At 39.5% G+C, this 23,505-nt stretch overlaps 3 protein-coding genes and 3 pseudogenes across 3 annotated transcripts; 4 read left to right on the top strand and 2 right to left on the bottom strand.

The window, feature by feature from the left end:
- Nucleotides 1-115: 115 nt before the first annotated feature.
- Nucleotides 116-23,486, bottom strand: LOC125594091 (sister chromatid cohesion 1 protein 4-like). Its single transcript, XM_048770412.1, has 7 exons — nucleotides 23,341-23,486; nucleotides 23,192-23,242; nucleotides 1,422-2,176; nucleotides 1,299-1,332; nucleotides 1,024-1,129; nucleotides 803-932; nucleotides 116-484 (listed from the first exon to the last, which is right to left on the bottom strand). Exons 1-7 carry the CDS (start codon nucleotides 23,393-23,395, stop codon nucleotides 386-388), a joined length of 1,230 nt encoding a protein of 409 aa, XP_048626369.1. The 5' UTR covers nucleotides 23,396-23,486; the 3' UTR covers nucleotides 116-385.
- LOC125594093 (protein LEAD-SENSITIVE 1-like) lies at nucleotides 3,746-5,004 on the top strand. Its single transcript, XM_048770413.1, has 2 exons — nucleotides 3,746-3,989; nucleotides 4,142-5,004. Exons 1-2 carry the CDS (start codon nucleotides 3,761-3,763, stop codon nucleotides 4,843-4,845), a joined length of 933 nt encoding a protein of 310 aa, XP_048626370.1. The 5' UTR covers nucleotides 3,746-3,760; the 3' UTR covers nucleotides 4,846-5,004.
- Nucleotides 5,877-6,981, top strand: LOC106433042 (protein LEAD-SENSITIVE 1-like). The gene is made up of 2 exons (XM_013873889.3): nucleotides 5,877-6,073; nucleotides 6,142-6,981. Exons 1-2 carry the CDS (start codon nucleotides 5,956-5,958, stop codon nucleotides 6,756-6,758), a joined length of 735 nt encoding a protein of 244 aa, XP_013729343.1. The 5' UTR covers nucleotides 5,877-5,955; the 3' UTR covers nucleotides 6,759-6,981.
- On the top strand, nucleotides 7,259-9,024 carry LOC125594092 (annotated as a pseudogene).
- Nucleotides 8,920-13,187, bottom strand: LOC125594090 (annotated as a pseudogene).
- Nucleotides 13,439-20,930, top strand: LOC125594089 (annotated as a pseudogene).
- Nucleotides 23,487-23,505: the final 19 nt, after the last annotated feature.

Genomic DNA, 23,505 nt, shown 5'->3' with positions numbered 1-23,505 from the left:
ACTTCCAATCATTTATACCTTCTGTTTGATTCCAATAATATTAATATGAAATTATTAATATTCAGTAAAAAAATGGGTTCCTCGACATTCTCAAGTTCAATATGACAGACGGGAGAAAATAAAATTAGCATCTCTCAAATATAAACTGGTGATGATCATGGTGGCACCAATATATACATACATACAAGTTATATATATAAGGGTAAAATAAATGACCTCCAGCTACTTGGATGGTTAGCTACAACACCACTGACACTATTATCGCTACTACATTGCCTTGTAAAAGGGAAAATGTATATAACTTCAGAGAATGAAAATCATTTAGGATGATATTTTCTGGCTGGACCAAACTCTACCTATCTGCAACTATAAGACTCCTCTCCGTCTAGAAGATGGATTTGGTGAGTCTTGGTCGCGGTTTTATGGTGATGCTTTCATATGGCTTAGCTTGTTCAACTTGGATATAATCTCTTGTTTTCAAAACCTGCAACATTGGCAAATAATAAAAGACAGATTCAACAAGATGATCAAGTTTATGAAGACCAAACTTGTTCTTCCGTCTTAAAAAGACAAGTTGTGATTGATGCACTAAAGCCGAGAGTACACACCTAACTTAGACATGCTTACACCTAAACATCCTAACAATCCAGTAGGAAAACAGACAAATTAATCTGGAGTTGCAGCATAAAACCAAAACATGTAAGATTCTATGTGTATTTATCAATTACTGGTCAAGTTTGTTTTCTCGAGAGAAAGATCAGAGCTTTTTTTTTTTTTGTTTAGGGTCGTATTATGAACATACCAGGGTTTCAAAAAACATTCTCGATGCTTCTTTACGGGTTTTCCCAGCTAAAAGTTTGTCCGCTACAACAACACTCTTCCCATTCTCAGCTTCTTTATCAAATATTGTCTGGAGATACTTCGCCACAGCCCTATAATAAAAGAGAATAATAGTCTTCAGTGTTTCAGGCTCATCATGTTTCTTACATGATAGTCTGTGCAAAAAAATGATTCTGTACGGACCTGGTACGAGAAGACCAACCACTGTTCTCTAGAAGACGAGTTTCATCACCTTCTTGCATACCATCGTCTTCTTCATGATCTTCATCATCATCCACATTCAAAAATCCTGAAAACACAGAGTGAAATCAATTATAAGTAGAACCACTGAGACATCATGGATATAACAGCATCTCACAAATCTAAATCATGCTATGATGACCAAGTATTAGTCCCATTGCTTAAACTGAGAACGTACAGATAATTTGTACAATTAAAATTCGTAAAAGGTTTAGAACCTGTGTCATGTGCCACTTCCATTGTATCCATTTCCTAAAGCATAAGAGAATAACACAAGAAGAACTTAAGAGGCATGTCTTTACTTGAATAAGGATATGAAACCACAATGAAACAAAACTTACGTCGTTATCTCTCATAAAACCATCGCGAGAAGTAGGATCTTCATCTGGTGCACTTTGCATATTAGTAGCCTCCTCATTAAACACATCATTATGCGGTTCGTAGTTGTTATCAGGCTCTGTCTCTGGATTCACCCCATCATATTTTGCTTCCACAATTGGTTCGTTGAGACTTTCCAAAGCCAAATCACCAGCTTCTACGTGTCCATTTTCAATATAGCCAATTGTGATATCACATTGAGTCTGGTTGTCTACACCAATCTCGCAGACTTCAGCTGATGCATCCGTCTTCTTATCATGTGGAAGCTCATCTTCAACCTTCAAGTCTGTCTCATTGAGAATGGCGTTGTGATCAACATCACCTTCAGTAATTTCGATAACACAAACATCTTCACCGCCTACACCTCCATCATGGTATCCTTCCACCTGTAAATCCTCTATTCCCTCTACATGATCGACTTTGTCCTCGGCTGGCATTTGACCGATCTCGTCATTCACTACAAGACTTACTTCATCAGCAGCAGCTCCATCGCCTTCTTTTGGAACTTCTAACTCACATGCTGTTTCACCAAGCTCGTTATCGTCTTTCACTTCTTCTTCTTCCTGTTGGTCTATGTTTTGTTGGTCCTCTGGGTGAGTAAGAGCCTCAGCAGGTTGCTCTTCAGAACCATCAGGGCGAGTTTGAGGAGCAGAACATTCATTATCTTCCACCGCTCCAACAGAAGCATGACGGTCATCATTCTCAATTATCGTGATTCCTAGTGATCTAAAAGAAGTGATTCTTAAAATTTAGCAAGAAATGAGTATTGTAATAGCTAAGACATTGCCGTGACAGAATACTGTGCATTGATTGTGCATATCAATCATCCTAGCGAATACTCATCTCATGTCCGATTCGAATAGACACTTCTGGATCATTTGATTCACTTTCCTATTGCTATATGACTTCCCTCGTATCCTTCTTTGTTTGAATAGCCAAAAAAACATCTTACGATTAGTTATTTTTCCTTCTTTTCCTATTTTTCTTTCACTGCAAAATTGAGCTCCTATTTACCGATGTTGGTGACTCATTCAGTTTTAGCACCCTCTACACGAAAGTCAGTGTCACAGGTGTTCTTATGGATTCTGGAGCTATACCGATTTTATTAGTTACCTGGTGAGAGCCATGTTCAAGTGATGAAATCGTTCTACGATTTTGTCAAAAGCCAGTAAGGAATTTCTTAGACTCTTTTTTTTTTTGTGAACTTTCTTATGCCTGTGTCAACATTTGATTTTTGATTATTTATTCTGATTATTTATTTCTGATGATAGGGTGAGGATTGGGGTTCAGGGGTACAACATGTCGTCGCTTCAGCCCCTTGACCTCGTTAGATCATTGTCTAAGCTGTCTGGGTCATGTGGATAAATTTTAAAAGTGCAAGTTCCGAGAGTTCGCAATGCAATTAGCGGCGGCTTTACCGTTTTTGTTCTCCGCGGAGAAGCTGCAGAAGAAAAAGCATTGGCACTTGATGGAACCGATATGGAGGATGGATCTTATCTGCTACAGTTTTACCGCCAGAACTCAGCAAGCTTAGTTCTGGTTTGAGTACTGCTGAGTTGGCTGCTAGGCATGTTGCCCATTTCCAAAGAAAAAAGTAAAATTTTATATTCATGCTTTTTTTCTCTTTACATTGGGTTTGTTTGTAATTTGCTGACAAATTAACTATTGAATTACAGGAGCCGAGGCATTTCTGTTACTGGATATGACCCTTCGCTCCATGTAGATGTTGTTAAGAGTGATTTGACTAACCGCTTTTCTTCATGTGGAAAGATCACTGATGTTTTTGTTCTTAAGAGGTTTGTTATTTCTTCTTTACAAACCATTTGTGAATTGTTTTTTTCCCTCCATCTAACCTTTTTTTTTCTTTTGCAGCCGGGCTTTGATCTATCTCTTCGGAATAGGCGCAGTAGATATGGCGTTGAGACTATGTCGGAGAGGTGACTCGGTACTCCGTGCTAAAGCCTTGCCAAATCCTAAAAGGAAAATTAACCATTACAGGGCGTAGACGCGTAGTACAAATCTCTCTGTTTTTGAATATTGTATTTTATAATATTGAATTTTGAATGGTAACTAATCATAGGAACATTAGGAATATATAAAAAAAATAATGAGTAGGAATAAAATTTTGAAAATAATATCAAAATTAACGAGGAACAAAATTATTCTATAATTCTCTACAAAATTAACAAAATGGCGTTTGTTTAAACCCATGTAAACCAAGAGGCAAGAGTCATGTTTTCTAGTATAAACCGGAAAGAGAGTAAAGTGAAAACTACCCGAATAAAAAACACTGAAAATTGAAATGCAAACCAAGAGTCAAGAGTCGTGGTTTGTAGTAAACCGGAAAGAGAGTAAAGTGAAAAACCTCACACAAGAGGAAAGAATCATTTCTTGGTCTCGCGGCGCTTCTAACATTTCTTCTGTGTCTCTCAAGAAGATGGGATTCCTCTCTCAACAGATCTCAAGAGATGAACTCAAACCAGGAGATCACATCTATTCATGGCGTATGGCTTACATATACTCTCATCACGGTTCAGTCTCTTTCCCTTCCATCTATCTCTATGTAGCTACATTGCATTTAACACTCCTTCAGTTTCTGTTCAGACAATTCTCGCTGGATCTTAGCTTTTTATGTTCCTGTCTTAGAATAAATGACGATCCTTTCTATGTTTGCAACTTGTAGGAATCTATGTAGGCAATGGTGACGTCATACATTTCACTTGCGGAGGTGGTCTTGAGACAAGGACAGGGACTTTCGTAGACAACATCATCGTTAGTTCGGTTCCAAACCATGGAGGTGACAACCCTTGTCCTAACTGCGGAGACCAATCGAATCTCGACGGTGTGATCTGTTCTTGCCTCGACTGTTTCCTCGCCGGAGGAAACCTCTATCTCTTCGAGTACGGTGTCTCTGGACCCATCTTTATGGCTAAACCGCGAGGCGGTATCTGCACAACAGCGGTTTCAGACTCCTCTGATGAAACCGTTAACCGTGCGAGACACCTCTTGTCTAATAAAAATGGGTTTGGTGCGTATGATCTGTTGAGGAACAACTGTGAAGACTTTGCGATCTATTGCAAAACTGGTTTGATTGTTTTGTCTAAGCTGGGGAGTAGTGGACAGGCTAACTCGTGGTCTGCGGTGCGTGGTGTTTTGTCGCTTTGGGGGACGGTGAAGAGTGTTTCTGTGGGCTCTGCTGCGAGGTTGGTTGTTTCTGGGGTTGCTGGTGTTGGTGTTGTGACTTTGGCGGCGGGGTATGGTAACTACTGCTATGGTCGTTTATGTGCTGATATTGGTGTGAGAAGTGATGCTAGCAAAGTTCCTGTGGAAGACCTTGTTACGCTTATAGCGATTATCGAAAGAAGAGACGACAAGAAGTCTAGCTAGTTTAGCACTTGTTGTGGTGTGATTATGATTGTGATTGTGATTGTGATTGTGAGTGTTTGATGGTAACTAACTGTTTGCTTCTGTTTTCATTGTATGCGTGCAACCATGTGTGTTTGACACTACTTATCATGTGAAAATAACATTATTGTTGTTTCCAAAGTATTGGTCTACTTTGGAAGAATGTTGAAACAAAACAATAAACAAACACAAGTGGATGACGAATAGTGTTTGATCACCTACCTACCATTAGTTTGGCTCCTTGGTTGATTTGGAATTTAGTGTTAGTGTTACACTAGTCATCATCAGTAAAACAATAACTAAACAAAGCTGTCCACACGAGAAGGTTTTCTGATCATAACCCATTACAATCACACAAGAATACAACATGCTTTTGTCTCTATATCTTCTTCACCACCTTGTTTATCTGGCTGAATATACACGCACTGGTGTCTTTTTCTGAGTTATCAATAACTAATAACTCACCAAGTTGTTATTGTGGATCATAGAATCGGCTACTTCTACTTTTGCTGAATCGTGGAACTCTCTCTTTGTTATTATACAATAAAAACACTATAAATAATTATTATTTTTTTAAACTTATTTTAGATTATATTTGTAAAACATTTTATTTTCAGTTTTTATTTAAAAAAAGAAATTTTAATTTCAAGATGTTATAGAGTAATCAAACTTTTTAGATTTGAAATCTTTTTTTTAATTAGATTATTTGATAAATTTTACGTATTGAAATTATATATCCTAGAATATTAATGTATTTTAGATGTAAAAATAATATTAAAATACTAAATTGCAAAGAGAAATTATAGATAAATTTATATTCATGTAACTTTATAAAAAAATTATATAGCATTATTAATTTATAATTTATCTAACTCAAAATCATAAATGTTTATTAATTTCTAGAGTTTCTCCTAAATATTTATGCAAATCACCTTTACCGGGGATAAATTGATTCTTAAATTCAATTTGACCTTTTGACTTTTTCCTTATCCAGCTAAGCCAATACAAAACCAGTTGACTTTAAAGGTTTGGTTTTTTTAAACCAACAATCTTGGAAAAAACTCTAGAGAACCCCCATTGATCTAGCCAGAGATGGAATCCATTCTTCTAGAGAAGATAGGATTATTCTCCAACAAGATCTCTAAAGACGATCTGAAACCAGGAGACCACATCTATTCATGGCGTAACGCTTATATCTATTCTCATCACGGTAACCCATCTCCTTCTCTCTCTTCTGGGTTTATCAAAGATCCAAACTTTATGTTTGCAATCTCACAGGAATCTACATAGGAGACGGAAAGGTCATTCATTTCACACGTGGAGGCGGTCTTGAAATCGGAACGGGAACTTTTTTGGACAAGCTCATCGTCAGCTCTATTACCAATCACGGAGGAGACAACCCTTGTCCTAACTGTGGAGGAAAGCAATCCAACACGCATGGAGTTATCTCTTCTTGTCTCGATTGCTTTCTCTCCGGAGGAGATCTCCTTCGCTTCGAGTACAGTGTCTCTCCGGCTCTGTTCATGTCCAAGCTCCGAGGCGGTACCTGCACGACGGCGGCTTCGGATCCTTCGGAGGAAGTGATCTCTCGTGCGGAGTTTCTTTTGCTGAGAAATGGGTTTGGTGAGTACCATGTGTTCGAGAATAACTGTGAGGATTTTGCGATGTACTGTAAGACGGGTTTGGTGGTGGGGAGAAGCTATGTGCTTGGGAGAAGCGGTCAGGCTAACTCGGTGAGTGCGGCTGCGTGTGTTGCGCGTATGGTTAGTCCTTGGGCTAGTAATGCTATACGTCTGTGTTCGGATGTTGGTATGAGGAGTGATGCTGTTAAAGTGCCTGTGGAGAGCCTCGTTGCTCGGTTTAATCAGGCTGATACATTGGCAAAGGAGAGCTGAGTTTGGTTTGGTTCTGATTGTGTGCAATGTGTGTATTTGATTGTTGGTTAATGCCAGATTGAATCTGCTTCTAAATTCTTTGAATTGTGTAACTCTATTGTATGATGTGTGAATACAGTTTAATTGAGGTCTTCATTGTTTGTGTTGTGTAAAAACGTAAACGCGTAAAGAAAGAGATGTGGTTGATTCTTTACTCGTTATAACCACGCTTGAGATTGTCTTATTTTTGCGTAATCAAGAAGAACACGGTTTCTAAATTAAATTTAAGTTGATTACTGGTTGGTTAAAGTTTATTATAGTGGCCAAGAACACCACGCCAACTGTTCAATTCACAAGACCATAAGAGTTGGAACTGTAAGCCATGATGACTAGTAGGTTCAGGCATGAGGCATAACAACACCAGCTTCTGGTCTAGAGAAAACGGCTGTTGACTCGTAGCTGAGAAAGACGGGTGAATGGAGAGAAGAACATTCAGTTCTCGGTTCGGTTTGATTGTTTTTAATAGAATTAAAAGTGTGGTCTGATTCGGTTTGCTTCTTATTTTTGTTATAAAATTTTTGAGTCAATACCGGTTTAATTCATCTAATGCTTCGGTTCGATTAGACTCGGTTTATATACGAGAAGACGAGGAGAGTCGAGACCACACCAGTATAGAGAGAGAGGGGAGAGACTCTTGATTGACTCAACAACACCTCCTTGAGAAGACGATGAGCTCGAAGAAGGGGGATTAGCGAATCTCGATAGATATAAATCATAATCTCCAATTTCTCAATCCCATTTTCATTTTGTTCATCGTGAAATCATGTCTTGGCTCCCTGTAGAATCTGATCCTGGTAAACCTTTTTTTTTTTCTATCCAATTTGGGGTTTATTGTCTAATAGCTCCTTATTGTTCTCAGCTTCTTCAAATATACATCAAGGATTGGTCATATACTAAGTAGATAGTGTCTGTGTAAGCAATGTTTGCTATATTGTTTATTGTTGTTCTTGTTTAGGTGTTTTCACGGAGATTATACAACAAATGCAAGTGAAAGGTGTGCAGGTTGAAGAGTTGTATTCCTTGGACATTACTTCTCTTGATGAAATAAGGTTTGTTCACACTCTTTTGTTGCTTCTTGTTTCCAACAAAACTCAGTCAATAATACTGTTGGGTTCTTCTTTGTTTAGTCCTGTTTACGGATTGGTATTGCTTTACAAGTGGCGTCCTGAGGAAAAGGAGTCTCGTGTTGTCATCACTGAACCAAACCCAAACTTCTTCTTTGCCAGCCAGGTCCCACTCACTCCCCCCACATTTAGTTTTTTTTTTCAACTCTTTGGGAATGTTATAACTCTATGTGTGTTCTCTTGTAGATAATCAACAATGCTTGTGCTACACAAGCCTTACTGTCTGTCCTCATGAACTCTTCGGGTATCGAGATCGGTTCTGAACTGTCTGAACTGAAAGAGTTCGCCAAAGACTTCCACCTGAGCTCAAAGGTTTAGCCATCAGCAACAACGAGGCGATACGTGCAGCTCACAACACCTTTGCTAGGCCTGACTCATCTTCCACCACCACGGACGAGGATGAGATAGCTGCTCGGAGGAAGAAAAAGGAAGAGGAAGATGATGATGTGTATCATTACATCAGCTACTTACCCGTCGATGGTATCTTATACGAGCTCGATGGTCTTAAAGAAGGACCCATCAGCCTTGGACAATGTCTCGGTGAGCCAGACGGAATCGAGTGGCTCAAAATGGTCCAACCTGTGGTGCAAGAGAGGATTGACCGGTATCTCCAGAACGAGATTCGGTTTAGTCTCTTGGCTGTGGTTAAGAACAGGAAAGAGATGTACCGAGCTGAGCTGAAAGAGTATCAGATGAAGCGGGAGAGGATTTTGCAGCAGGTGGGTGCACTGCAAGCTGATAAGTACGCTGAGAAGAGCAGCTACGAGGCTCTGGATAAGTCTCTTTCTGAAGTCAATGTCGGCATCGAGACAGTGTCGCAGAAGATTGTAATGGAGGAAGAGAGGGCCAAGAACTGGAAGAAAGAGAACTTGAGGAGGAAACATAACTATGTCCCTTTCCTCTTCAACTTCCTCAAGATTCTTGCAGATAAGAAGAAGCTCAAGCCTCTCATTGAGAAAGCTAGACGTTAATACCTTAATCAGCTTTTTGCAAGGATATTAAAACTTTATATGTATGAGGGTTTGATTGTATTCAGTCTGAGGATTTTTGTAGAACCAAATCTCTTAATTACATGAAACAATAAATCAAACAGAGTTACAAAACTTGTTCTCTTCTTTAATGTAAAAACTTCTATAATGGCAGATATCTCAGCTGCTGCAATCATCATCGGTTTAGACTCACAAAACCGAAGATCATCATCATCACTCGTACCTGGTGGTTGTGAAAGAAGAGAGTAAACCGGCTGCTTGAGATGGTATTATATCCCCAAATGTCGACATAGCGGCTGCTGATCTATCCTTGAATATTCCCACTTGTCCGTCACTTAGTATTGACCCAAATCTACTACCAGCCTGAAACATATATTACATGATCTTACGATATTGAACAGATTATGAAAAATATTGAGCCACTGATCAACCGAGGAGACTAGACTGTACCTGCATGAAAGACTTTAAGAACGGGGAAGCCACGCCGAAACTGGAGTCATCTTCCAAATCACTTGTTTGAGAAAGCTCGCCATTTGTAAATGCATTCCATGAGTTTCTTGACGAACTTTCATTTGATGTAACTGGAGTGGAGACCTTATTTGTACTTCTAGAGGACAGAGCCGGAGCGCTGCATTAACCCGAAAAGAAGACACATGATATGAGAAACCATTTTTTCAACAAATAGTTTCAGGTGTGGAAGAAGAAAAGCTTACCTTATGGGAAGGTATTTGAAGCGGGGAACTGTGGAGCATGGCATGATATTTGACTCTGAGTTACTTGGTAGTTTCTGGGAAGTATCTGTGTACATTCGGTTTAGTTGCACAAAGAATCCAAATAGTACTGCGTGGCGTAGGTATGACTGCTTTTCGTTCTCCCAAAGATAAGGCTCGTACCTTTTTTAGACATTTCAAAATATACTAGAATCAGAGAATGATTGAGACTAAACGATAAGACCAGAAGATTCACATGAAAGATGTGTGTTGGTCATAGTTTAGGGATAAGGTTCCTTACGTGAGCCAGTCTATGGGATCCAACTTTTGGGTCAGTTGGGAGATCACTCCATCAATGCGACCTACGTTGACTGACTTTGTTTGCTGTTGGCCCTGCTTTCGCCTGAAAGCTGATCTGTTCATTGTGATCTTTGGTTGTATCTCCACATTGGTGCTTGTATCACCCCCAGAAAGAATGTCCGATGCAAATCTCAAATCCAACAAAATTTGTAAAACCCCCTTCTCTGAAATTTGGGGTTCGTTGGCCTCCCTGGCAGATAAGAAATCCTCATAAATAATGATGATCTGCATTGTACAAGGAAATTGAAAAAAAAAATCATTTTATAAGCAATCACTAGCTTGGAGATATTTACTGATGAAAGTGAACAAGTGTGAAGAGGGGAATAACTATCACAAACATTTTGAAGAGAACATCGTTCCTTGCCAGAAACACTTCTGCAGCATGTAGAAAATAATCATAGGAAAGTAAGTAAACAGAGACAAGACAACGCACCTTCTCCAACAGGCTTGAAGCAAACTTTTGCAAAATTGACTTATCCAGTACATGGCCTCCAATTCGATGAATCTCTTCTGATGCCCGACAGAGAAATGAAATTATATAGAGCGAAGGCAAGGACGGAAGTGATATCTTCAACTCACTCTCGCCCTGCTCTTCCTTGACTATTGTCTCCTCCCAACCCTGCATTATCACTTCAAAGATGAGTTCGGACACAACAAAGAGCAAGTCTAAACTATATCATTAAACTTCAAAGAATCAAGATATAAAGTAGTTCCTGCAAATATTTCCACCAAAAACAAAGAAAGTGAACAACTAACTGTGTATATTAGTCAGCAATATCTAATATCAATGCAGGAGAGAGACGACAACTAAGAAAATAAGGATAAGGATCGCTTTTAGTTACCCTTAAAGGAGTTGTAGCAGACAGTCCATCGTCAATCGTAAGATCACGCAAGAGAATAGCGGAGAGCTCTTCCGATAACCACTGTATCCACAATGTATGAGCCTTAATGCACAGATCACGCATAGTTTTATTAAGCTCTTCAAATTTCGGACTTGTCTTCTCATCTGCCTTAAGTAGCGCGGCAACAGCTAACGAACTCTGCTTCCTAAGATCGGCATGCAACTGCTTTCCCGGGCTGTCAGCAGCACCTGGAGTATTCGAGCCAAATCTTGGTTGCCTCAACAAGGATGACAACTTATCAGAAACTGCATTCATAGTTTCTCTACACCACAATCTTGGAGAACCGAGAATCAAGGGAACGTGTTTCGAGTGGTTCAACAATGCAAACAAAAGGCGTCCCATAAAAAGAGATTTCTCAATTATTATAGCAGGTGGAATTGCTTCGCTGTCGTTGTTCCCTTTCTTCATGGCAGCACAGAGAGATTCGAGTTCCTTATCCACATCATTGAGAATTGCTGAGACACTGTCATAACATTTATTCTGCACGTATGGAGCAAGATCCTTTAACCTCGGACCTGCCTTTTCTGAATCAAAGAAGCTTAGGAGGTCTTCTAAAACATTCTGGCAGCGGTGATCAACTGCATCTCTGATTTGGCTAACTTCAGGACCAAAGTACGCCGTTAGACAACTTTGGAAGTCGCTTTCTTCAGGTGACGTTTTGTTTCCGGCAATAAAACCAGGTTTCCTAGCGTTAGGCTCGATGAACCAGACACCACCACCTGTAGAAGGTCTGTTTAAGTATGCTTGGAAGTTGATCTTCTCACCAGTGATCTCGCTAAAAGCATGAACCGACTCTGCCACATTGACAGCTTTAGCCAAATCCTCAAATCTAGAGTCAATAATGGATTTCATTCTTTCCACAAAGGCCTCCTCAAATATTTCATCCCACAGGTTCAAATCGTCGTCCAGAACAAGCTCCCGGATTCTATTCCAAGGCAGCTCTATCTCAGACCCAAAAACACTTTTAAGCCAATCTAAACTACCACTCAATACCTCTTTACTATCCATGGTCTCCCTTATCAACTTTTCCGCTGATCCAAGCTCTGCACCAGTAACAATAGCTTCAATCAAACGCTTCCCACTAACCTTACCAACAATCTTCCACCGCATTCCCTCAACCATGCCAGGCACGCCTTAGAAATATCAACTTTATCAAAAATAACCATAACAGATTCCAAATTATCTCTAAACAATTTCCACAACGCAACCTCCTCTTCCGGATTCGGAATCCCACCAAACAGCTGAGAAGCCGGAGGTGTACTCAAAATCGTCTTATAAAACAGAGGCATATCAGTCAACGCTTGCAAAAAAAGCTCACCAACTTGTCCCACAGTAACCTGAACCACACTCAACACATCACAAAACACCGAAACAACACTCCCAGCATCATCACCACTACAAGCATTCAGCTTTTGCAGAACCCAAGTCTTCCTCGAGTCGAGAAACAACTCAAGCACTCCCTTCGGATCAAGCTCATCAACCACTGCTACAGCAGTTAACGCGTCCACGTAATCCCCCAACCCTAAACCCGGATCAAGAAGCCGTTCGTGGCTCCTCTGAGAAATCTGAGCCTTGAAGCCCTCCACAATCTGCCACTGATGCTCAAGCAACGGAAAATTAGCCAACAGTTTACTCTGATCCACCTCCTCCAACTTAACAAGTCTCTGCTGCACGTGCTGAGCACGCATGTACCTCCCAGCAGCTTCTAGAAACATGGACTCGTCGAGGCAGCCCCATATATTCTCCGGAGTATCCACCAGATACTTGACCCGACACGCGATCCCATACACATTGACTCGGGCCGGGTCAGTGATAGCGAGCGCGGGGGTTTTCGCTTCCGACGAGGAGGAGAGCGATCGAATGTTGCCGTGGATCGAGAGATGTTCGCCGAGATCGACTCGCAGAGCGACTTCATGTGAACGATCGAGTCAGCCGAGTCGATTAGATCTCGGTACCGAGTCCCGACGAGTTGCCGGAGCTCCTCCTTCTTGTCCTCGATGTTCTTCCTAGTCGCCGACTCAACGCTACGGATCTCCGACATCGGTTTGGTGCGGAGGAGGGACTCAGCGTCTCTTTGACCGCTGCTTCCGAGCGAAACGGCGGCAGAAGCCGATGACATTCTCATGGTTTGTTTTTCTCCGGCGTGTTCTCTCTAGATTCTAGCAATGCATTCCACTGAGTTGAAGGAGGAGAGAAACGGAGCGGATCTGATCGGATCTAGAGATGCTTTTGCTCGGATTCTGAAGTAGATTCCCGGAATCAAGATCTAGTTTTGTAGTTTCTGTGCACTGAGTTTCTGCCATTGCTGTGGAACGAACACGACGAGAGATTAAGCGTTTTAACAAATTACATATTTACCCCGGTTTGGGTTTCGCAGTAGAAGAATTCTAATCGGAAGCTAACCGGTCCGGTTTGGTAAGTCATAGCGAGGATCATTAAATCTGGGGACTATTGTAATGTTTACCATAATAAAGGGGCAATTAGATAAATTAAATAAATAAATTAATGGATGAAATTGTTATTGTTCTTCTTCTCCAATAGACTTTTGCCTGCATCTCTTCGCCGATCACGATCCCTCCATCTCCGGTGATTTCCACCGTAAACTGATACGGTATTTCGTTTTACTGTATCATAAACGTTGCATCTCCCCGTATTTCACATTCCGTCATTTACATAGATCTTCAAACCTATCTATCTCCATCAACTCCGGCGGCTGCCGACGACGGCGTTTTAGCTCTGATTGGCTCGAAGAGAGGAGATCTCTAAGTATTGCTTCCCACCGTCTCCGAAATCTACCCGATCCGACATCGGATTGGAGTGAATTTTGACTTACAGTGAAGAGATTTTGAGAGAATGGTGGAGCCGGTGAACTCATCGCTTGGGAAAATGCTCTTGGAAGAGATCAGTCCAGTTGTCATGGTACTCTGCACGCCTCTTGTTGAAGAGACTTTCCTCAAGAATGGACTATCCTTTGTGGAAACGCTGAAGCCATTCTGCAACTTCAGTAATATCGATGGTGATGATAGACTTTGATTCTTTTATTCGTTTTCAAAGGTTTACTTCACCAACCGTTTAAACCGAGGTTTTGATTTCTTGTGCAGTTCCTGTTAGGACCTCAGGCGATCAGCTTTATCGGCTGAAGAAGTTTACGCTCAGATTGTTTAATGCCTCAGATATCAAACAACCAAACGTGGAGGTATGTAAAGCTTCTTGCTTTCTTACCTAGAACGCAACGTGGAAGAGGATTGTTTTGTGTTAGGTGTATGGTTGTATTAGAAGGCTCCTCCATTCTGCATCTTTGGTTGAGCTTCAAAATTGATTATGTTTACTTAATGGCTAGGTTGCAAAGCAACGGCTAGAGCATGTTATCACTGAAGCTGGGGAGAAAGTTTTTGACGATTTGAAATCTGACCCTCCTCAAATTACTGATATACTCTCTAGTAAGTATCTCTATTCAGAATTGAAGAGAAATTTTTCTTATCATACCGGGTTGCTTTTCTAATGCTGTTGTCTTTCCGTTACTGCAGATCCAGAGTCTGAATTGCACCCACATGGTTTCAGTATTACAATAAGGAACTTATCCGTACACTGTCCTTTTCAGACCATGAGGCTTTTGATCATCCTGTGGCTTGTAAGACATTATAGAAAATCCAAAATTGTTGTTGTTGGCTTCATGCTTTAAACTAGGTTTGCTAATAGACTTTTCTGTTGTGTACTAACAATTCTACATGTGTTATTCAGGTCTCTTGGTCGTTTCATCAAAAGACGATCAACCTGTAAATAAATTTGTAGATCTTTTCAACACCAATAGATTACCTTCTTTGCTTAATGATGGTGTAATGGACCCAAAGATTTTGAAGCATTACCTGTTGGTGCATGACAATCAGGATGCCACAACAGAGAGGTAACTGTTCCTTACTACATAGTATATTATATGATTCTCATCGTAACTATATGGCTGTCAAATGTAAGGTTTTAGTTGACGGGATGTAATTTCTTCTGTAGAACGTCTAAAGTTCTGTCTGAGATGAGAAGTACATTTGGGAACAATGAGTGCAACTTACTTTGCACTAATTCATCTAAAGAGGGGAACGTGGAACATCAGGCTAATCCCTGGGCTTCATTTGTAAGCTTCTCATCAGTATTTTATCCAACATATTGCTCATGATTCATATATCAATCCATGTTTTTGTAAGTTCAACATTTTAATTATTTTTTTTTCTGAAAGAAATCAAGTGTTTCGGCCGACAAACTTGGATGTGCTCTCACTGGCGACGATATCGTGGAGGTAACATTCGCTTTCTGATGATATTCACGCCTTTCGAATATTTTGAAATGTTTTAACCAACACTATTAGTTCTCCTGGTATATTCGAGGTAGATCAAAGATCTGATGCAAGAGTTTGCATCGAGGCATATAATTCCTTACATGGAACAGAAAGTTCGAGATCTTAATCAACAGGTTAGCTTTAGATTTTCTAAAAAGTTACTTGTGGGAACATGCTTTACGTTTTCTGTATGCTTTACTTTGTTCTTTTTTTCTCTTTCCATATCATTTAGTTTGCATTTTACTGTGTCACTAGATTTCTGCAACAAGGAAAGGACTTAGAAACCAAATAAAAAACTTATGGTGGAGAAAAGGAAAAGACGATGTTCCGGATTCAACCAAAGGTTCTATGTATGCTTTCTTGAAATTTTTGCTCCTTTAATGATTTCCTTGACGTCATCATAAGCTCTTACTATTTTTTTTTTCATTTTTGAAGGTATACATTTAGCTCCACTGAATCTCAAATTAGAATTTTGGGTGACTACGCCTTCATGTTGCATGATTATGAACTTGCATTGTCAAGCTATCGCTTAATATCAACCGATTACAAGCTCGATAAAGCTTGGAAGCACTATGCTGGTGTTCAGGTAGCTTCACAGCTTTATGATTGTGTTTCTATGTAGGTATTCAGGTGGCATTATTTTTAATCAATACTCGTTTTATATATATAATCTAACATATAGTATAGGTTAGCCACATCAGACCGATTGTTTTGGTCTTTATTTTCCATTGCTCGTTACTTGTGGTCGCTTCAATAACTCATCTTCTCATGTATGCTTGGGAAGGAAATGATGGGACTTGCATATTTCATCTCAGACCAGTCAAAAAAGGAAGCTGAGTACTGCATGGAAAATGCATTCAGCACTTATCTGGTATGTTTTTATAACCCACCTAAAACAGTTCTTTCAGTGAATGTCCCTCGCTTACTTGAATTAGTGTTTATCATAAGCAAAACTTGAAACTGAAATAGTAATGGTTTAACTTGAGCAAGTGACGCGGTAGTACATGCTGTAACATGTCCTTGTAATCTCATGCAGAAACTTGGGAGGTCTGGCTTTCAAAATGCTACGAGATGTGGGCTCTGGTGGGCAGAGATGCTAAAAGCTGGAGACCAGTACAAAGAAGCTGCTTCTGCTTACTTCCGCATATGTGGAGAGGTGCTTCTTTTATGCCTCAGAACATATGCACCTTATACCATTGCTAACTTTATTATTTTCAGGAACCATTACACGCCGCAGTCATGTTAGAGCAAGCTTCTTACTGCTTCGTGTTAACTAAGCCCGCGATGTTAAACAAGTATGGATTTCATCTAGTTCTCTCAGGAGACCACTATAAAAACTGTGATCAGGTACATGTCATTTTGTTGAAAGGGATCAAGCTTCGTACATGCTTTGCATTCTAAAGAATACAGTTTTTATGTTTTTTTTTTCAGGTTAGCCATGCAATTCGTACATATAGAAGTGCAATCTCTGTTTATGAATCAACTACATGGAGCCATATCAAAGACCATGTACATTTTCATATTGGACGGTAAGTTTTAAACGTTGTGAATGTACGTCTAAGGCGTGATTTTTAGGAAATTGTGGTCTAAGACTTGCTATGAAATTACCTTTTCAGGTGGTACGCACTTGTTGGGATGCATGATGTTGCAGTTAGAAATATGCTCAAAGTACTGGACTGTGGCAACCAATCCAAGGCAACCCAAGAGATTTTTCTCAGAGACTTTTTCGAGATTGTTAAGGTGCCTAGCTTATACCTGCGTTTTATACGCTTTACTGAAGCTGCACAGAGAATAATAGAGTGCTTCCAATAGTTACCCCTGGTCTTTATTCTTTGTTCTTTGACTATACAAAATAACTTCTTACTTTTTGTCATTCTGAAGAAAACTGGAATGAAGCACGAGGTGGTGGGACTTCAACTACCATTTATTAATATGTCGTCTCTTCAAGTTATATATGAAGACCATCGCACTTATGCATCTCAAGCTTCTGTAAGTTGCATACTCACTCTTTGGAGTATGTACATATTGCTACCCATCATAATCTTCCTCGGATGTTTTTACTTCATTATGAACAGCATAACTGATATCAGTATTTCTGGTTAATTTTTTTGGATTAATTGCAAATAATACTTGCAAATAAATAATATTTGTGCATCCCTGATTTTTTTCTTTTTCATTATTGGTGAATTTGCATCTGTTGTTTACTAATATTATTTACGTCTCATGGTCAGGTTCTTGTACAAGAGAGCATCTGGCAGTCACTGGAGGATGATATCATTCCATCATTAAATTCTGGCAAGTCAAACTGGCTGGAATTACAGTCAAAGCTACTACCAAAGAAATACAAGGAATCCAATGTTTGTGTGGCTGGAGGTGAATTTACATCTTTTTCATTAATGTTGTTAGCTGCATTCGATGTTTACCTGAATCATGGAGCTTCTTCATTATCCTGCATTTAACTTATGCACACTAATACGAAAAATCTGGTCTACCTTATCGTACCAGCAGGAGGACATTTCAATTTGATCTAGACTTGCTTTGATGTTGAAAAAATGTATATTTTTGGAACGCCGAGCTGTGATAATTTTGCACGGAGTATTAGATTTCCTCATTAGTCATATCATAGCATCTGTAAATGTTATCAGTTGTGCTTCTGCCAAGGAAGAGGGATTTCTTGGTTTGTCAATAAATTCAGGCCATATTGTTGAGGAGGACATGATATTCTGCTGTAGTATGTTTGAAAATGTTTGTAATTGTGGATTCTTACTTGTACTTCTTTGTTATCAGAGTCAGTGAAAGTGGATCTGGAGTTTAGGAATCCCTTGCTAATCTCTACTTCTATAACAAGCGTATCTCTCATCTGTGAACTTACCTCAAATTCTGATGACCTAAAAGGTAAGCTGTTTATAATATTGATGTTCACTTTGGAATTGTTCTACATCCTTCGGTTTATAGATGTGAAACTTATTTCAAACGTTTGGACTTTGTAAAGTTGATAAAGACCCAAGTAGCATAAGCTTGGGGACCGAGAGTTCCGCAGAACATAATCAGTAAGCAGCTAATCTCTTCATCAGGTTTCTTTTAACTTTGTTGATCTACAATTGAATGATTAAGCTGCAACGTCTTTACCAACAATACTACAGGGGTACAACATCTGGTTTCTCTTCTTTCACTTTGTCTGAAGTGGACTTAACATTAGGCGGAGGCGAGAAAAAACTGGTGAGTCTGCTAAACTGAAAACATAGATCGATTGACACATTTTTACTCTTTCTATATCTGACATTATTCATCTTCTTGTGTATATATAGAGAAACACGTTTAATTTTTTTTGATGTTTCACTTGTGATTGCTGGCTTTACCTCATTGCTACTAACCTTGATTGTAGTCACAGTTTTGAATTGCCTTGGTCCTTTTTAACTTCTGACTATTATATCTTCCGTTTTCTTACTGTATCCTTTGGTGAATCTCTGATGGTTTTATCAGCTGCTGTTTACGTTTGACTATTGTCATAACTTTTTTCTTCTAGGTGAGACTCACGGTTACCCCCAGTGAAGAAGGTATCCTCAAAATTGTCGGTGTAAGGTGGAGGTTGTCTGGTTCTGTTGTAGGTGTGCATTACTTCCAATCTGCCCCTGGAAAGGCAAAAACTAACAAGGGAAGACGGAAAAACAAACTTACTCCCACTGATGCCTTGAAATTTTTGGTCATCAAGGTGCAAACTTTTCCTCTACGGTTTAATTTTGTAAGATTTGCTACGACGTCTAACATAATGAAATTTTGACTGTGCAGAGTCTACCCAGGCTTTTGGGTTCAATTGATCATCTGCCTGAGAAATTGTATGCTGGAGATCTACGTTATCTTGTTTTAGAGTTAAAAAATAAGTCGGAATTCCCGATAAAGGTAGTTTTCGTTTATGATCAACCCTTATCATTCATATTCTCTACCGTTTAGCCAGTAAAATTTATTTTTGTTCTGTTATTGTGTATTAATTTAGTTTGTCATTGTCTGGCTTATCTATTTATTCTTGCTTGATTACCGAATATTGTGATGCACTAAGCTATTCTCTGGATTATTTTTGAGCTTTAAAAGTCTGTCTGTCCTTGTAGAATCTTAAAATGAAGATTAGCCATCCAAGATTTGTAAATCCTGGAAATCATGAAGAAGAGGTGACAACGGAGTTTCCAGATTGCTTAAAGAAGGGCCATGAACAAAATTTTGTGCAGAGTGAAACAAGTAGTGTATTTTCATTTCCAAAGGTCCGTGGCTAACCTTTTTATTCAAGCCTCCAGGTAAATGTGCATGTCAGGTTATTCTAACATGGTTCTGAATGTTGCTCTTTTTCAGGATGTGTCACTGCAAGGAGATAAATCTTTGAGGTGGCCTCTCTGGCTTCGAGCTGCCATCCCAGGAACGATATCTTTGTATTTCACAATATACTATGAGATGGAAAATGTATCAAGCATCATGAAGTATCGCACCCTAAGGATGCATTATAATTTAAAGGTGATGAATCTCTAGGCTGGTTGTTTCTACCTTCATTATGTTATAGGCAATATTTGCATTGACCAACCAATCTGAACCATTTCTATATCGTACATTTTTATATAGGTTTTGCCATCTCTAGAGACCTCGTTCGAAATCACTCCCTCTCCATCAAAGTTGCAAGAATGTCTTGTGCGTATGGATATACTGAACCGTGCGAATTCAGATTCTTTCCAAATTCATCAGTTGTCAACAGTTGGGTGTCGGTGGGGTATCTCCTTACTTGAGCGTGTTGATACAATCTTACCTTCCAAGTCTCTGCTTCCCGGGCAAGCTTTATCATGTCACTTCATGATTAAGGTCGCTATTAGCTTAAAATGTTCATTTAGTAGCTAGTTGGTCTTTCTCTTTTCCATGTCTGAAATTAGAATCTAATCTCTCACCCAGCAAAATCCAGCAATTCATCAGGAGTGGCAGATATACCAAAGATTCTGTCTCACCATTCATGTCACAATAGGTAAAGAGTATTCACGTAACAGTATATTTTCTTCAGCTTTGAAACCTATTTTTAACTAACGTGTAATCATTCGATTACAGAATCAGGAGCTCAAACCCGCTATCGTGGTCCCTAGACGGTCCCCAAGCCATATACCACGACTTCTCGACCTCCTTGTGTGAAATTCAACTAAAATTAGTAATCAGAAACACATCTGATGGAATATCATCTGTGAGCTTCAACACCATTGATTCCGTACAAGACGCAGCAGCACCAACTCCTTCCGCTGGAAACCAATCCGGGTGGCGCTACGTGCCAGATGTAACAGAGGAAATGAAACTGACTTCAGATGTCATGGGGAGCAGCCGTCTAGGGAAACCTCCATCTTCCATGGAAAGCTCACCTCCTTTCATATGGTCAGGTTTAAGTTCCACAAAGGTCGAAATCCAGCCATTGTCAACAACGGAGATCCCGCTGCAGATATCGGTTTTCGCTCCAGGTATCTACAATCTCTCTTCGTATAAACTTACCTGGGAGCTTTCCGGGCATGAAGATGCATCATCAGGGACATGCCAAGGCTATCCTTATTACCTTACTGTTCTTCAGTCTCAGTGAACTTTCATAGCTCTCTCTGTATTTTGTGTATCCATATTGATGGTTTACGTCTGAGTTTTCAATTTTGATTGTAGCAAATTGTTGTCAAGAAATGTTTTTTCGGTAGGAGAAAGATTAATTTTACATTACACCAAAATTTTAAAAAGGTGGATCTCAGCTTTACTTTTGTTTGTGGAATAAAAGGATTATAGATATTATCATTTTATTTACTTCCAATTATTTATACCTTCTGTTTGATTCCAATAATATGAATATGAAATTATTAATATTCAGTAAAAAATGGGTTCCTCGACATTCTCAAGTTCAATTTGACAGACGGGAGAAAATAAAATTAGCATCTATCAAATTTAAACTGGTGATGATCATGGTGGCACCAATATATACATACATACAAGTTATATATATAAGGGTAAAATAAATGACCTCCAGCTACTTGGATGGTTAGCTACAACACCACTGACACTATTATCGCTACTACATTGCCTTGGAAAAGGGAAAATGTATATAACTTCAGAGAATGAAAATCATTTAGGATGATATTTTCTGGCTGGATCAAACTCTACCTATCTGCAACTATAAGACTCCTCTCCGTCTAGAAGATGGATTTGGTGAGTTTTGGTCGCGGTTTTATGGTGATGCTTTCATATGGCTTAGCTTGTTCAACTTGGATATAATCTCTTGTTTTCAAAACCTGCAACATTGGCAAATAATAAAAGACAGATTCAACAAGATGATCAAGTTTATGAAGACCAAACTTGTTCTTCCGTCTTAAAAAGACAAGTTGTGATTGATGCACTAAAGCCGAGAGTACACACCTAACTTAGACATGCTTACACCTAAACATCCTAACAATCCAGTAGGAAAACAGACAAATTAATCTGGAGTTGCAGCATAAAACCAAAACATGTAAGATTCTATGTGTATTTATCAATTACTGGTCAAGTTTGTTTTCTCGAGAGAAAGATCAGAGCTTTTTTTTTTTTTGTTTAGGGTCGTATTATGAACATACCAGGGTTTCAAAAAACATTCTCGATGCTTCTTTACGGGTTTTCCCAGCTAAAAGTTTGTCCGCTACAACAACACTCTTCCCATTCTCAGCTTCTTTATCAAATATTGTCTGGAGATACTTCGCCACAGCCCTATAATAAAAGAGAATAATAGTCTTCAGTGTTTCAGGCTCATCATGTTTCTTACATGATAGTCTGTGCAAAAAAATGATTCTGTACGGACCTGGTACGAGAAGACCAACCACTGTTCTCTAGAAGACGAGTTCCATCACCTTCTTGCATACCATCGTCTTCTTCATGATCTTCATCGACTTCATCATCATCCACATTCAAAAATCCTGAAAACACAGAGTGAAATCAATTATAAGTAGAACCACTGAGACATCATGGATATAACAGCATCTCACAAATCTAAATCATGCTATGATGACCAAGTATTAGTCCCATTGCTTAAACTGAGAACGTACAGATAATTTGTACAATTAAAATTCGTAAAAGGTTTAGAACCTGTGTCATGTGCCACTTCCATTGTATCCATTTCCTAAAGCATAAGAGAATAACACAAGAAGAACTTAAGAGGCATGTCTTTACTTGAATAAGGATATGAAACCACAATGAAACAAAACTTACGTCGTTATCTCTCATAAAACCATCGCGAGAAGTAGGATCTTCATCTGGTGCACTTTGCATATTAGTAGCCTCCTCATTAAACACATCATTATGCGGTTCGTAGTTGTTATCAGGCTCTGTCTCTGGATTCACCCCATCATATTTTGCTTCCACAATTGGTTCGTTGAGACTTTCCAAAGCCAAATCACCAGCTTCTACGTGTCCATTTTCAATATAGCCAATTGTGATATCACATTGAGTCTGGTTGTCTACACCAATCTCGCAGACTTCAGCTGATGCATCCGTCTTCTTATCATGTGGAAGCTCATCTTCAACCTTCAAGTCTGTCTCATTGAGAATGGCGTTGTGATCAACATCACCTTCAGTAATTTCGATAACACAAACATCTTCACCGCCTACACCTCCATCATGGTATCCTTCCACCTGTAAATCCTCTATTCCCTCTACATGATCGACTTTGTCCTCGGCTGGCATTTGACCGATCTCGTCATTCACTACAAGACTTACTTCATCAGCAGCAGCTCCATCGCCTTCTTTTGGAACTTCTAACTCACATGCTGTTTCACCAAGCTCGTTATCGTCTTTCACTTCTTCTTCCTGTTGGTCTATGTTTTGTTGGTCCTCTGGGTGAGTAAGAGCCTCAGCAGGTTGCTCTTCAGAACCATCAGGGCGAGTTTGAGGAGCAGAACATTCATTATCTTCCACCACTCCAACAGAAGCATGACGGTCATCATTCTCGATTATCGTGATTCCTCTCAGATCAAAGGGCTCATTGTGTAGAGATACTAATTCCACCGACATACCTGAAAAATCATTCAAAAAATATTACCACCTGTGTTGGCTACAAGAACAATTGAGAGAAATTGTGCAGAACGGTCTAGTTTTTGCTAAGTGAAATTACCAGTGAATATTGGCTCCTTCAAGAGTCCATCCTCCAAAGCCTGCCTTTGAAGCATAACGATTTCAGCAACGGTGCAAGGTGCCTTCTTCCGCACACGGCGTATGCCTTCAGTGTTTGTCAGCTGTTCCCGTATAAGGCTAAACAAGAAAGTAGAAAATAAAAAAA

Source organism: Brassica napus, assembly GCF_020379485.1.
Source record: "Brassica napus cultivar Da-Ae chromosome A3 unlocalized genomic scaffold, Da-Ae chrA03_Random_1, whole genome shotgun sequence".
Lineage (NCBI taxonomy): Eukaryota > Viridiplantae > Streptophyta > Magnoliopsida > Brassicales > Brassicaceae > Brassica > Brassica napus.
Note: the sequence above shows the minus strand (reverse complement) of the source record. Positions and strands in the feature narration are given on the sequence as shown.